The sequence below is a fragment of the Hyla sarda genome, chromosome 1 (genome assembly GCF_029499605.1).
Source record: "Hyla sarda isolate aHylSar1 chromosome 1, aHylSar1.hap1, whole genome shotgun sequence".
NCBI classification, from domain to species: domain Eukaryota; kingdom Metazoa; phylum Chordata; class Amphibia; order Anura; family Hylidae; genus Hyla; species Hyla sarda.
This window is the reverse complement of record NC_079189.1, coordinates 308,805,076-308,821,465: the sequence shown is the minus strand read 5'-3', so window position 1 is coordinate 308,821,465 and position 16,390 is coordinate 308,805,076. Positions and strand designations below refer to the sequence as shown.

General features: G+C 42.5%; 1 protein-coding gene across 2 annotated transcripts in view; it reads left to right on the top strand.

Moving 5' to 3' along the window:
- The window catches only part of HOOK3 (hook microtubule tethering protein 3), a 119,997-nt gene that overhangs the window by 17,430 nt on the left and 86,177 nt on the right, over nt 1-16,390 (top strand). For both annotated transcript variants that reach the window (XM_056518236.1, XM_056518237.1), the window contains exons 2-4: nt 5,528-5,613; nt 13,478-13,550; nt 16,162-16,212. In XM_056518236.1, the coding sequence (XP_056374211.1) occupies nt 5,528-5,613; nt 13,478-13,550; nt 16,162-16,212 (210 nt within the window). The remainder of the gene's footprint in view (nt 1-5,527; nt 5,614-13,477; nt 13,551-16,161; nt 16,213-16,390) is intronic.

Here is a 16,390-nt window from a genome sequence, read left to right as displayed (position 1 = left end):
ATGTAACCTAAATGACTGAACACAACTTGTAATCTGCAGTTACAAATCCTGCACATAAAATCTGCACAGGATCCTGTATGTGTGAATAGACCCTTAGGGGTACATTCAAATGTACAGGATCGGCTACATATTTTGTGCAGCTGATTTTTCTACCCATTGACTTTAATAGGTAGCAAAATCAACCCCAAAACTATGCAGCAGATCTTATAGGTGTGAACGAACCTTTAGGGAGGGTACCTTTACACATGCATACTTTTGCTGCAGATTTTGCTGCCCATTGACTTCAATTGGCAGCAAAATCTGCTGAAGCAGATCGGCAGCACAAAATGGGCAAAAGTGTATGCACCCTTTAACTAAATAAATATTGTTATGCGGAGTAAAACTATGACTAAAATTTTGACAATTTATTCAACTGACTAAAATTAGCTAAAATGTTAGGTAGGGAAGATATGGGGAGATTTCTTCAGAACTTATCTTTTTGTCTGTATTCAATATTTAAATCTTAAAAGGAACAATAACCTGTTGGCACACACTGATTAAAATGATACTTACCACAGGCCCGTCCATGGCTCAGTTTGCCTGTCATCCTTAATTTTCCAAATCACCAGGCTTGGTGCACAGGTGCATATTTTATGAATATTTCTTAGCTCGGTGAAGTGAAGAAGAAGCAGCCATGACATCAGCTTGCTCTTGGAGTCTTGTGAACACCTCCTGTGCACCAAGCCTGGTGATTTGCCTAAATGGAATAAGGCTGGGTTCACACCACGTTTTTGCAGTATAGTTCCCGTATACGTTTTCAATGTGAAAACCATACGGAACCGTATTGAAAACCATATGCATGGACTCTCCATTGGAAACCATATGGCAAAAGATGCATATGATTGTGTCCATTTTGCATCTTGTACGGTTTTGTCAGTTTTTTCCTGTACCCAAAACCGTAGCCTACCACGGTTTTTGATCCGGCTGAAAAACCGGATTGAAACTTATACGTGTTTTTTTTTTTTTGTAACATGGGAGTCAATAGGAACCATACAGAACCGTATGTGCGTACGGTACCATCCGGTTTGCACCATCCGGTTTCTGATTTTGCAGAGTTTTTTTTCTCAGAATTTGAATCAAACAAGTGAAATTTTATTCATAATGGAATGAAAAGTTCAAAACGTATACTTTTTTTTCTTAAAAAACGGATGTAACCAGACATAATTTTTCAAACCGTATACGGATTAAAATTTGTATACACGTTTTGATACAGTTTAGTCAGGTTTTGAGGAATCCGTTTTTTATCAAAAACGTGGTGTAAACCCTGCCTAAGAAGTATAACAAGAATAACAAAAGTATAACAAGCAATTGAAGCCATGGATGGTCACCTAGTAAGTATCATTTTAATTAGTGTCGCCCGCACTTCCCGCCTGTACCATCATGTTAGTGTGGGCGACACTGATGACAGACTCCCTTTTAATACCGTAAGTAATAATAGCTTAAAGGGGTATTCCAGGCAAAACATTTTTTTATATATATCAACTTGCTCCGGAAAGTTAAACAGATTTGTAAATTACTTCTATTAAAAAATCTTAATCCTTCCAATAGTTATTAGCTTCTGAAGTTTTCTGTCTAACTGCTCAATGATGATGTCACGTCCCGGGAGCTTTGCATGATGGGAGAATATCCCCATAGGAGCTGCACAGCTCCCGGGAGAGCAGTTAGACAGAAAACAACAACTCAACTTCAGAAGCTAATAACTATTGCAAGGATTAAGATTTTTTTATAGAAGTAATTTACAAATCTGTTTAACTTTCCGGAGCCAGTTGATATATAAAAAAAAGTTTTGGCCTGGAATACCCCTTTAACAGCTATTTACTTCAGAAGTACAGAATTAGTTTGCCCTATTTTAAGATTTTTCTAGAATTTGCCTTACACTTTAACTAATCCTGTACTGTAGATGTAGTCAACTAAAATCTTATGACATTCAGTAAACTAAAACTACACTGAAACAATTCAGATGACTAAAGTATGACTAAAGCTAAATGTTGTTTTAGTCAAAAGACTATGACAAAAACTAAATCAAAATCTGCTGTCAAAGTTAACACTGGTGCAAAAATGGGTCTTAAGTGACAAGAGGCAACATAAGCTTAGACAAAAGCTTTTAAAGATCCGCTCATTTTAACATACAGTCATGGCCATAAATGTTGGCACCCCGAAAATGAAGTATTTCTCACAGAAAAGGATTGCAGTAACGCATGTTTTGCTATACACATGTTTATTCCCTTTGTGTGTATTGGAACTAAACCAAAAAAGGGAGGAAAAAAAGCAAATTGGACATAATGTCACACCAAACTCACAAAAATGGGCTGGACAAAATTATTTCCACCTTTTCAGAATTATGGAAAAATAAGATTGTTTCAAGCTGCTTTAAACTCACCTTCGGCAAGTAACAGGTGTGGGCAATATGAAAAAAAAAATCACACCTAAAAGATGATAAAAAGGAGAGAAGTTCACTTAGTCTTTGCATTGTGTGTCTGTGTGTGCCACACTAAGCATGGACAACAGAAAGAGAAGAAGAAGAACTGTCTGAGGACTTGAGAACCAAAATTGTGGAAAAATATCAACAATCTCAAGGTTACAAGTCCATCTCCAGAGATCTAGATTTGCCTTTGTCCACATTATCAAGAAGTTTGCAACCAATGGCACTGTAGCTAATCTCCCTGGGCGTGGCAGAAGAGAAAAATTGATGAAAGTCCGGATGGTGGATAAGCAGCCTCAAACAAGTTCCAAAGATATTCAAGTTGTCCTGCAGGGTCAGGGAGCATCAGTGTAAGCGCGAACTATCCGTCGACATTTACATGAAATTAAACGTTATGGCAGGAGACCCAGGAGGACTGGGTCGCACTGAACAGCCCAGTGTCAGAAAGCTGGGTTTGCGTCCGAGATCTTGGGTCTTCCAGCAGGACAATGACCCTAGTGCTGGGCGGTATGACCAAAAATGGGTATCACAGTATTTTTCAAACTTACGGCGGTTCCACAGTATTTGACTGTATTTGTTTTCCCACTCATTTCCCCCTATTCCCCTAACCCCCCCCCAAATCATCAGCCTAAGTGTGCTGGGGAACTAATCATATATGACCCGCGGGCACTGCTCTGCTTTCCCCCCCCCCACACTGAATGAATGAACTATAAGCTGCAGTGCTGATCGGAAGCTCTGCAGCGTCCGCGGCCCAGTGGCTTTCTGCGCTTGCAGGGGGAGGTGACAGCTTCCGTTCTCCGAACAGAAGTCCGCTCCCACGGCTCAAAACTCATTAATTTACAGTACCGCGGCTCACAGAAGGAGAAGGAGAGCAGCTCCTGCGTCTAACATGATTAGCCCCCCGATGGGGACATCGCTGCAGCTGATTGCGCTGCAGTTCATTCATTGGAGGGGGGTCCCGACCGGTATTGCGGTATAGGGAAAAATTCATATCGTACAGTAAAAACACATCGGTAATCAGTATGAACCGGTACACTGCCCAGCACTAAATGACCCCAAACATACGTCAAAAAGCACCCAGAAATGGATGGTAAAGCACTGGAGAGTTCTGAAGTGGCAGCAATGAGTCCAGATCTAAATCCCATTGAACACCTGTGGAGAGATCTTAAAATTGCTGTTGGGAAAAGGCGCCTTCCAATAAGAGTGACCTGGAGCAGTTTGCTCAACATTCCGGCTGAGAGGTGTAAGAATATTAAGTTAAGGGTGCCAATAATTTTGTCCAGCCCATTTTTGGAGTTTGGTGTGACATTATGTCCAATTTGCTTTTTTTTCCTCCCTTTTTTGGGTTAGTCCCAATACACACAAAGAGAATAAACATGTGTATAGCAAAACATGTGTTACTGCAATCCTTTTCTGTGAGAAATACTTAATTTTCTAGAAACATTTCAGGGGTGCCAACATTTACGGTCATGACTGTATTTGCACTAAACTGTCTAACTTTAAGATGGTATTCATAAATCTGCCCTATTGTCCTGTAGTTAGTAAGTATCACTGTCACTCTTGCGTTTACCAGCGAGGCCTAAAGTAGACTATATTAATCCCAGCAATGCATGCAGCGTCCTGGCTGCCAACCAGCTGATGACGGTCCCAGATATTTAGTAGCTGTCACATTACCAGGGAATGACGTCCTTTTCCTAAGGCTGGGAAAATAGGCAGCTACACAGTCATGGTTGTAAAAATATTTACTAGTAGTTAAAGATGTGACATGAATTATATCTTGTTATATATTATTGTGGATATGAGGATATGTTAGCATTTTTGCCTTACTTTTGTTTTATCTTGAAAGGTCTTTCTCTTCCATATGACATTACAAGATATCTCTTTGCACACTTATTTTTGCGATTTCATCTGTGCTTATAAAAATGTTTGCTGCTTTAGTGGTGACTTGCCTTATTTTTATTTTGACCTTTTAATTAATTAATTTATTTTTTTGTGATACACATGTTCTATATAGGCATATAGATAATAAATCCCTTGTTACTTTAGTGTCACTAGTGAGCTTCTGGAACCAGAACCTATTTCTAGAGTAAAGGTGCTCATGTCCCAACCTTATGGCTAGATTCAGACTGCAGAATCTCCAGACGGAAAATTTCGGAATCAGTCGGCGCTAGGACTGTGCGGACATTGCAGTCCCCAATAAACTGCAATTTGTTCTGCCAGTATATCCGCCTAAAGAATGAGCAACGCCATTCTTCAGGTGGATATTTTAAAGCGGATTTTCCGTTAAAAAAACACAAAAAAGTGTGAATTGGTGAACGGAAAACACATTCCCTAGCTTGTACATTTTCAAAGCGGAATTGCAGGCAGAAATTCTGTAGTTTGAACCTAGTCTAACTGTTTGCAGTAGCCATAAGTGGGTGAAATTCTTAAGATATCGAAGCAGGTGTTTTTCTGCATTGTACATTTTCCATTGTTTCCATGACTTTGTAGTTAAAGGGGTACTCCACTGCTATACATGTTATCCCCTATTCAAAAATAGGGGATAACATGTCAGTTTGTGGGGGTCCAGCCGCTGGGGACCCCCGCAATCTCTGCCACGGCACCCCAGTCATCTGGTGCACGAAGCGAACTTCACGCGGTGCCGGATGACTGGCGAACAGGGGTACTCCGGCGCATAGACATCTTATCCCCTATCCAAAGGACAGGGGATAAGATGCCTGATCGCGGGGGTCCCGCCGCTGGGGACCCCGCCGCTGGGGACCCCCGTGATCTTGCACGCAGCACCCCAGTTAAAACATGCTCCGGCGACTGAGTTTAACTGGGGTGCTGCGTGCAAGATCACGGGGGTCCCCAGCGGCGGGACCCCCGCGATCAGGCATCTTATCCGCTATCCTTTGGATAGGGGATAAGATGTCTAAGCGCCGGAGTACCCCTTTAAAGATACTATGCTATGCTGATGGTTGTCATTTATAAAATTGTTGATATGTATATGTTAAATATCAATTTTTTTTATTCAAATTCCAATATGAGCCCATTCTGAAATGTCATTTTGATTCTCCCTTTCAGATACAGACGTTTCATGTAGATGCACCATGTAAAACCGTAGAAGACCTTACCAGTGGGGTGGCAATGGCTATGGTCCTTCAGAAAATGTAAGTTGGCCGATGTGAACCAAAAGAAATGAAATGTCACAGTCCTCAGATGCCTGTATTTCCCCTAGGAATGGAACATGCAGCACTGGATATTGATCAATGAGGGAACAAATGAGTAAAGTCTAGTTTACTATTTGGCATGTTTATTTATTTATTTTTTGTTTACTTATTAAAGGATTTTACATATAACAAAAGACCAAACAAAACTACTGTTATGCAGAGGGGAAATGAAAAGCATGAAAATAGTAACAAGGCATTGTCCCTATACATAGCGGAAAGAAGAGTCAATGGGATTTATCAACTGGCGTGCACCTGTTAAATCGCTGGCGCTGTGTGTTTTTATTTTGCTCATTGACTTGCACTGAAGTGATCATCTCATTTTGCGCTGTTTTCCTGTGATCTGTTCTGGCTTCAGTATTTTTCTTGCTGTGTGTTTGCAGGGTACATGGTTGCAGATGCGCTGGTTCGTGCGCTAAATTTATAAAACTTTTTGTGCTAACCAGGGGCTTCCTTGGAATAATTTGCACATTTTTTTTAAATGTAAACAGTGCACGGGGATACTATAAACCCAAGAGACAGGCAAACCTTTTCTGTCTGCGCTAGGAAAGCAAGCCAAGGATTCATTCACCTGAATGCTGTAGGGAGCTGAAGATACCATGCTGTCCTCTACCAGGCCACAGCGGAAGCAGAACAGAAGTCACTGTAGTAGCCTTAGGAAGTGCTGCCACACACTGATATTGCTTCCACTACGTGCAGTGACCGCAGTTATTTAGGGGGGAATAAGGATATAGGAGTCAATAGAAATTGTATATTTAACATAACTTGCAAGGCCTGGTAGATATGTTTCTCTTTCTTACAAAATGTTTTTTACTGCCTTTTCTATCTACACCTTTTAAACCTGTTGTTGTCTTACCAGTGTTATGAACAGAATATTGGATATTGTCTGACCACTGGTACAACAGAACCTATGGGACTGCTAAAGATAGCTACAGTATCTTACATAAGCAAGTGCACCCCTCACAAATATATTATTTTATCTTTTCATGTGACAACATTGAATAAATCAGACTCTGCTACAATGTAAAGTAGTGAGTGCACAGCTTGTATAACAGTGTTTAATGTTGTGTCCCTTCAAAATAACTCAACACAGCCATTAACCTCTTAAGGACGCAGGGCGTATGGATACGCCCTGCATCCCGAGGCCTTAAGGACGCAGGGCGTATCCATACGCCTGTGGGAATTCCGGTCCCCACCGCTAGCCGGTTGGGGACCGGAGCCAGATGCCTGCTGAAATCGTTCAGCAGGCATCCCGGCATATCGCCCAGGGGGGTCATTATGCCCCCCCATGTCGGCGATCGCCGCAGATCGCTGGACAATTCAGTCCAGCGATCTACGGCGATTCCGGGTCAATCGGGTCTCCGGTGACCCGGAATAACTGGCTGTTCGGGGCCGTCTCTGACGGCCCCGAACAGCCAGTGCCTGCAGGGGTGAGGTGGCACTGGTGTCACCTCACGATTGCCCTGATTCGTTGGCCGGATTACCGGCCGACCAATCAGGGCGCCTGCTACGGGTGTCACTCCCGCACCCGCTCCGCCCCTCTTCCGGAGGGCGGGTGCGGGAAGACGACCCCGGGTGCTGGGGACCCCAATCCCCGGCGTCCATGTTGGGATTTGGGCCCCAGGAGCGACGGCGGCGGCGAGGGACAGCCTGCGATGGAGCAGCAGCAGGAGGTGAGTTACAGCCTCCTGCTGTTGCTTAGCAACAGCTCCCAGCATGCAAAAAGGGCATGCTGGGAGCTGTAGTTATGCAACAGCAGGAGGCAGACCACCACAACTCCCAGCATTCCCTTATCGGCATGCTGGGACTTATGGTTTTGCAACAGCTGGAGGCACATTTTTTCTATGGAAAAGTGTACCTTCAGCTGTTGTATAACTACAACTCCCAGCTTGCACAAACAGCTAAAGTGCATGCTGGGAGTTGTAGTGGTGCATCTGCTGGTTGCATAACTACAACTCCCAGCATGCCCGTTGGCTGTCGGTGACTGCTGAGAGTTGTAGTTTTGCAACAGCTGAAGGAACACTGGTTGTGAAACTTAGTTTTTTTTTTACCTAACTCATTGTTTCACGACCGGTGTGCCTCCAGCTGTTGCAAACTACAACTCCCAGCAGTCACCTTACACCATGCACCGTACATGCTGGGAGTTGTAGTTTTGCAACAGCTGGAGGCACACTGGTTTTGAAACACTGAGTAAGGTCACAAACTCCGTGATACATAACCAGTGTGCCTACAGCTGTTGCAAAACTAAAACTCTCAGCATGTACAGTCTCTCAGCGCATGCTGGGAGTTGTAGTTTTGCAACAGCTGGATGTCCCCCCCCAATGTGAACGTACAGGGTACACTCACATGGGCGGAGGATTACAGTAAGTATCGGGCTGCAAGTTTGAGCTGCAGCAAATTTTCTGCAACAGCTCAAACTGCCAGCGACAAACTACTGTGAACCCCCGCCCGTGCGACTTTACCCTAAAAACACTACACTACACTACCACAAAAAATAAAATAAAAAGTAAAAAACACTACATATACACATACCCCTATACAACCCCCCCTCCCCAATAAAAATGAAAAACGTCTGGTACGCCACGGTTTCCAAAACGGAGCCTCCAGCTGTTGCAAAACAACAACTCCCAGTATTGTCGGACAGCCGTTGACTGTCCAGGCATGCTGGGAGTTTTGCAACAGCTGGAGGCACCCTGTTTGGGAATCACTGGCGTAGAATACCCCTATGTCCACCCCTATGCAATCCCTAATTTAGGCCTCAAATGCGCATGGCGCTCTCACTTTGGAGCCCTGTCGTATTTCAAGGCAACAGTTAAGGGTCACATATGGGGTATCGCCATACTCGGGAGAAATTGGGCTTCAAATTTTGGGGGGTATTTTCTGCTTTAACCCTTTGTATAAATGTAAATTTTTTGGGAAACCAAGCATTTTAGGTAAATTTTTTTATTTTTTTTTACATATGCAAAAGTCGTGAAACACCTGTAGGGTATTAAGGTTCACTTAACCCCTTGTTACATTCCCCGAGGGCTCTAGTTTCCAAAATGGTATGCCATGTGTTTTTTTTTTGCTGTCCTGGCACCATAGGGGCTTCCTAAATGCGGCATGCCCCCAGAGCAAAATTTCCTTCAAAAAAGCCAAATGTGACTCCTTCTCTTCTAAGACCTGTAGTGCGCCAGCAGAGCACTTTTCACCCCCATATGGGGTGTTTTCTGAATCGGGAGAAATTGGGCTTCAAATTTTGGGGGGTATTTTCTGCTTTAACCCTTTGTATAAATGTTAATTTTTTGGGAAACCAAGCATTTTTGGTAAATTTTTTTATTTTTTTTTTACATATGCAAAAGTCGTGAAACACCTGTGGGGTATTAAGGTTCACTTAACCCCTTGTTACATTCCCCGAGGGCTCTAGTTTCCAAAATGGTATGCCATGTGTTTTTTTTTTTTGCTGTCCTGGCACCATAGGGGCTTCCTAAATGCGGCATGCCCCCAGAGCAAAATTTCCTTCAAAAAAGCCAAATGTGACTCCTTCTCTTCTGAGACCTGTAGTGCGCCAGCAGAGCACTTTTCACCCCCATATGGGGTGTTTTCTGAATCGGGAGAAATTGGGCTTCAAATTTTGGGGGGTATTTTCTGCTATTACCCTTTTTAAAAATGTAAAACTTTAGGGAAACCAAGCATTTTAGGTAAAAAAAATATATATTTTTTTTACATATGCAAAAGTTGTGAATCACCTGTGGGGTATTAAGGATCACTTTACCCCTTTTTACGTTCCCCGAGGGGTCTAGTTTCCAAAATGGTATGCCATGTGTTTTTTTTTTTTGCTGTTCTGGCACCATAGGGGCTTCCTAAAGGTGACATGCCCCCCAAAAACCATTTGACGCTCCTTCCCTTCTGAACCTCCTACTGCGCCCGCCGAACAATTAACATAGACATATGAGGTATGTGCTTACTCGAGAGAAATTGGGTTTCAAATACAAGTAAAAATTTTCTCCTTTTTACCCCTTGCAAAAATTCAAAAATTGGGTCTACAAGAACATGCGAGTGTAAAAAATGAAGATTGTGAATTTTCTCCTTCACTTTGCTGCTATTCCTGTGAAACCCGTAAAGGGTTAAAACGCTTACTGAATGTCATTTTGAATACTTTCGGGGGTGCAGTTTTTATAATGGGGTCATTTATGGGGTATTTCTAATATGAAGACCCTTCAAATCCACTTCAAACCTGAACTGGTCCCTGAAAAAAAGCGAGTTTCAAAATTTTGTGAAAAATTGGAAAATTGCTGCGGAACTTTGAAGCCCTCTGGTGTCTTCCAAAAGTAAAAACTCATCAATTTTATGATGCAAATATAAAGTAGACATATTGTATATGTGAATTAAAAAAAATGTATTTGGAATATCCATTTTCCTTACAAGCAGAGAGCTTCAAAGTTAGAAAAATGCTAAATTTTCAAATTTTTCATCAAATTTTGGGATTTTTCACCAAGAAAGGATGCAAGTTACCAAAAAATTTTACCACTACGTTAAAGTAGAATATGTCACGAAAAAACAATCTCGGAATCAGAATGATAACTAAAAGCATTCCAGAGTTATTAATGTTTAAAGTGACAGTGGTCAGATGTGCAAAAAACGGCTGAGTCCTTAAGGTGAAAAAGGGCTCAGTCCTTAAGGGGTTAATGTCTAAACCTTGTCAACAAAAGTGAGTACACCCCTAAGTGGATATGTCCAAATTGGGCAAAAGGTGTCCATATTTTTGTGGCCACCATTATTTTCTACCACTGCCTTAAATCTTCTGGGCTTGGACTTCACAAAAGCTTCACAGGTTGTCACTGGAGTCCTCTTTCACTCCTCCATGATGATCACGAAGCTGGTGGGTCTTTGAGACCTTGTGCTTTCCCCACCTTCCCTTTGAGGATGCCCCACAGATCCTCAATAGTATTTAGGTAGAGATACATGCTTGGTCAGTCCATCCCCTTTTCCCTCAGCTTCTTTAAAGGAAAGCAGTCAGATATTTTCTCCCGCACTATCCACAGGTACTGATGGATAGTGTGGGAGATGCTGATTAAAATGAGCCCTACCTTACCCGGATCCGGCCGTTCGCCGCAATTGTAATTTTATTCTATGTGTATATCTTGCTGTAACTGGCACGGGCGGGGCTTCTGCAGCTAACTGGTAGTGACATCAGCGCCGCTTATGAATATTCATCCCCCCTCCCTCCAGCTCTCCCTCTCTTTGCCGCTCCTAATTGGAGGGAGGGGGGATGAATATTCATAAGCGGCGCTGATGTCACTACCAGTTAGCTGCAGAAGCCCCGCCCGTGCCAGTTACAGCAAGATATACACATAGAATAAAATTACAATTGCGGGCGAACGGCTGGCCGGATCCGGGTAAGGTAGGGCTCGTTATAATCAGCGTCTCTCGCACTATCCACCAGTACTGTGGATAGTGCGGGAGAAAATATCTGACCGTTTTACTTTAACAAGGTCATCTTGGAGGTGTGTTTGAGGTTATTATCATGTTGGAATATTGCTCTGTGGCCCAGTCTCTGAAGGGTGGGGATCACACTCTGCTTCAGTATGTCACAGTACACGTTGTCATTCATGTTTTTCCTAAATGAAATCTAGCTCCCTAGTGCCAGCAGCATTTGTGCAGGCCCAGGTCATGACACTCCCACCATTCCCCACACTCCCATGCATTGTCTTTAGAAGAGGCTTCCTTCTAATATAACAGCCATGCAGAATAATTTTATGCTGAGTGCACCATATGGCCTGAGCACGGACAGGCGATCCCAACCTCTGCAGCAATGCTGGCAGCACTCATACCTCTAGACAACCTCAGTTTTAGGCTGTTGGCATTTCCTATCACCTAGGCCATCTTTATGTAAAGCAAAAATTCTTATTATTTTTTTCAGTTCTTCAGAGAGTTCTTTGCCATGAAGTGCCATTTTGAACTTCCAGTGACCAGTATTAGAAAGTGTGTGAGATCGATAACACCAAATTTAAGACACCTGCTCCCTATTTACACAACACTAACAAGTCACATGATGTCGAGGAGGGAAAATGGCTATTTGGGCTAAATTTAGGGGTGTACTCACTTTTGTTGCCAAGATTAGGACTGTGTTTTGTGTTATTTTGAGGGGACACAACATTAAACACTGTTATACAGGCTGTGCACTCCTTTACATTGTAGCAGTCTCATTTCTTCAGTGTTGTCACATGAAAATATATACTAAAATATTTACACATTTGAGGGGTGGACTGGCAGATCCATAGGCAAGGAATGAAGCTGCAGTAAACACATGACCATGCTTCATTTCCATGGGAGACTTGGGATCCTTGTCCTTGAGATTGCAGGATGGTCCCGTGGTCAGACTCCCTATGATCATACACTTATCTCTTGGCTTGTGGTGTCATTGGGGGGAAAATCCATTTGGGTCTGTTCACACAGGTGGATTTAAAGGAGTAGTGTAGCGGTGGTTTTGATAATACTATTATGCCCGGGCTGCAAAAGTAAAAAACAAACTGTAACTCCCCTTCCATCACTCCCCCCATTGTGCCACTATAGCTCTTCGGTCCTCCAGTCCCCGTCATCTTCCTGCTTCAGTGTGCACGGATCATCACAATGTGATCAGCGTGTCGCTGGGCACTGAGATGTCCTACCTCAGCTGGTGATAGACTGAGCGCAGGGTCATGTAAGGAGTCTGGGCCCCGCCTTCTCCCTTCTGCCCGGTCCTGTAATAGGACACTGTGCTCAGCCTATAACAGGCCAAGGCTGGACATTGCAGTGGCCTGCAATAAGCTGATCGCAGCGTGACGATCTCTGCACATGGAATCAGGAAGAAGAACGGAGCCGGAGGACAGAAAAGCTATAACAGCGCAACGGGGGAGCGACGGAAGGCGAGCTAGTTTGTCTTTTCACCTTTTGCAGCCCGGGCACAATGGGATCATAAAAACCACCGCTATACCACTTCTACACTGGGGGGGCTCTCCGCAGATGATTACTTTGACTTCATTGGGGTCTGCTGCGGAAATTCCAATCCATAAAATCTGCTGCCAATAGCCAGTTTACAATTAAGGGAAACAAGCTGCTATCCTATCTCGCAATTTAATCTGCTCATGTGAACGGACCCTTAAGGTAGATTGAAAGGCGTATCAAAAACACAGGCCACTTCACCACTTGCAATAGGATTCTGGGGCATTTTGAATGGTAAATATTACAAACAAGAAGTTGTTGACAACTGTGGAGGAGACATGCGAACACATGAAGCAAATTTTGTTTGAGATCTGGGGGTCAGCAACATGTGACATGTTTTTATTGTTTTTAAATAACAGTGGTCTTGCTAGTGACACATATACTCTCTTTATCTAAATGTGTGTGGGTGACAGTTTTAATTGTCTTTAGCTGCTTTATGTGTTCAGGCATCAGGAGCCATAACCTGTCATCACTTTCCTGAGCCATGTCATCTGGGTGGTCTCAGGTGGCTTCTGTCTGCACCCCTGGCCTTGAATGATAGGTCTTTCCCTATAACCGAACATAGAGAAATCTATAGATCACGGCAGGGGGAAGCTGCCAGGGACTGCCCCAATGACTTGTGGTTTAGGCAGCATAAAAATGATGACAGGTTCTCTGTAAGCCAAGCATTGGGTAACCATTTGGTCTTTTTTGGCTGACTGTTGAAGATCTTCTATAGACTGTCGTTTGTGATTTCTTACATTGGTTTCCTGTCTTGGTTTGTGTTTGTTTCACTTCATAAAATGTTCTTTTGCCCTAAAAGTGATGTTTCTTTTGTGGAATGTGATGATTTTGTCTTTCACAGTGATCCTTCATACTTTGATGAGAACTGGTTGAACAGGATCAAAACTCATGTGGGAGACAACTGGAGGCTCAAGGTACAGCTCTTTGGAGAAAATACTTTGCATTACTTTTGTTACCTTCTTTTGTTACCTTCTCCCTGCATTCCAGTGATGCTTGAGAGGTACATATTGTTAATTTTTTCACATTTCTTTTATTCTACCGTTATGTTTACCATTTGGCTGCTACCAAATTTCACCATTTGATGAATCGGGGAGAAGCAGTCATTCTAAGTCATTATTGCGAGAGTACCCAGTGATTTCTCCACACCTGCTCCCGCTCATTGGCCAGTATTTTGGTACTAATTCACTCAGAATGACACTGTGTGGTGACGTCACTACACTTTCTCCTTTTCCTCCACATAGTTAAAGGGGTACTCCAGTGGAAAACTTTTTTTCTTTTTAAATCAACTGGTGCCAGAAAGTTAAACAGATTTGTAAATCACTTCTATTAAAAAAAATCTTAATCCTTCCAGTACTTTTTAGGGGCTGTATACTAAAGAGAAATCCAAAAAAGAAATGCATTTCCTCTGATGTCATGACTACAGTGCTCTCTGCTGACCTCTGCTGTCCGTTTTATGAACTGTTCAGAGCAGCATATGTTTGCTATGGGGATTTTCTCCTGCTCTGGACAGTTCCTAAAATGGACAGCAGAGGTCAGCAGAGAGCACTGTGGTCATGACATCAGAGGAAATGCATTTCTTTTTTGGATTTCTCTTTAGTATACAGCCCCTAAAAAGTACTGGAAGGATTAAGATTTTTTAATAGAAGCGATTTACAAATCTGTTTAACTTCCTGGCACCAGTTGATTTAAAAAAGAAAAAAAGTTTTCCACGGTGGTACCCCTTTAATACGATGGCCCCATGGGCAACTGGTGGTTAAGATAAAATCGGTGTCACACAAAAGTGTTACAACATCTAACCTTCCATTAGTCCTAACTTGGCTGTTTCAGTAAGGCTACATTCACACTACCTTTTTAGGATCCGGCTAAGAACCCGCACCGCATTACATAAATATGTTTAAAATGTAATAGAAAAAACGGCGACTACGTGGCTCTGTTCTGTTCCCTGCCACAATTAATACAGTGAGTTTGGTCTCCTCCCGGCCTGGCAGGAGTCCGAACTCAGGAAGTGTTTCTCTGAACGGAGCTTGATTGACAGCTGCACAGAAAGTGAAAGCTTCACAGATTCTCGCAGAAAGCTGCGCAGACTGAAAGCTGCAGGAGAGCCTCACTGATAGTAACACAGACTGAAACATGCACAGAGCCTGAGGTCTTCTATTCATCATAGCACTGCAACCATGTGATGGCAGAAGTAGTCCCCCAGCAGGCTTCAGTGATGTCATGCCTGCTGGGAAACGCCCAATTTCTCCTGCTGGAAATTGCACCATGCGAGCAAGAAGAAAGGTGACTCCAATTGGCTAATTTTTGCACCATATCCGGTTTTGTTGCCAGGCTGAAAACCGTGGTCTGCCATGACTGCGCCCAGCCCCTTGAAATGAATGGCATGCGGCGCAGGTTCAGCAGGGATACCACAGCGGACAGTTTTTAAATTTCCCCACCGAATCTGCCAGCCATATGCCCAAAAGGTAGTGTGAATGCACCCTAAATACTTTTTTTATTTATTTTTCCTGATGAAATAACAATTCTGAAGCAGAATGTTGTCTTTGGTGGTGTTCTTCAATTCTTTGTAAAAATGTAGGAGTGACAAGCAGGTGTTCTCTCCAATCAGGTAGTGTTTTGTGATATTTTGTCATGGGGTTATTTTTTGGCCCATGCCTTCGGCTGTCCGGACATGCTAGGAGTCGTAGTTTTGCAACAGCTGGAGCCACACTGTTTGGGAAAACACTGCTGTTGCTTGTGTTCAGGAGCTAAATGCTGAATGTTCATTAAAGTGTTTAGCTAGCTTGACCTATTGAGTAAGATTCACCTATCCCAGCCCTAATCTTTTTTTTTTTTTTTTTGGCTGCTGGTGTGCTGGAGGTTTAGCTCAAGATTTACTTTTAAGTCACAACAGGTGTTGTCCTTTATGTCCTTAGGGTTAGAATATGATGTTGACAGGACAGAAAATATTAGATACAGTGATTGACGTTGTGACTCTGTTCACATATGCATGAATGTTTCTGTTATATTTATGGATATCATGATGCAGTGATGGATCTGTTTCCTCATCGACTTTGGTGGTGTCTGATAAACTCATTGGGGTGATAAACAAAAAATGTCTGTCAGTCCTGTCTATATGAGGCTTCTTATAAATAAAAGTGGGGCATGTTTGACCCATCTGCACCAAAAACTGTGGACCCACCAAGTTAAACATAGTACTCAATACACCACATATGCGCAAATGTTGGCATAGCATGTGCAGAATAGCCCATAATTGACAAAAATGTACCCCCCCAAAAAAAGTTAGACACCGTTTCATTTATTATTCCAATTGACTTATATAGCGGTCTGTCTTTTTCTGCTAAAGTGTCCTTTAAATAGCACATGCAACACTATTGTTGCTGTCTTGCAATCTGCAAGTAAATCTGCTTGTATAGTTAAATATTATTTACTTTTCTCACTTAGCTGGTCAGAATCTTCTTATGTTTCTTATCTGTATTCCAGACACAGTGAATAATACTGCTCCGAAATTGTATTTTCCTCTTTTAGATAAGTAATCTGAAGAAAATTTTAAAGGGGATTTTGGACTACAATCATGAGGTAAAAATATTTGAAATGTTTAAAATATTTTAAATAGAACATATCTAATTCTCATTAAAAGAAGAAAAAAAAGGTTTAAAAAAAGTTTCTTAAAATAAATAAATGGAATGCATCGATGTTTAAATCTGTATGTGGGGTGCAACTGTATTTTTAGCATGGCCATTAATGGAGTTTCCTT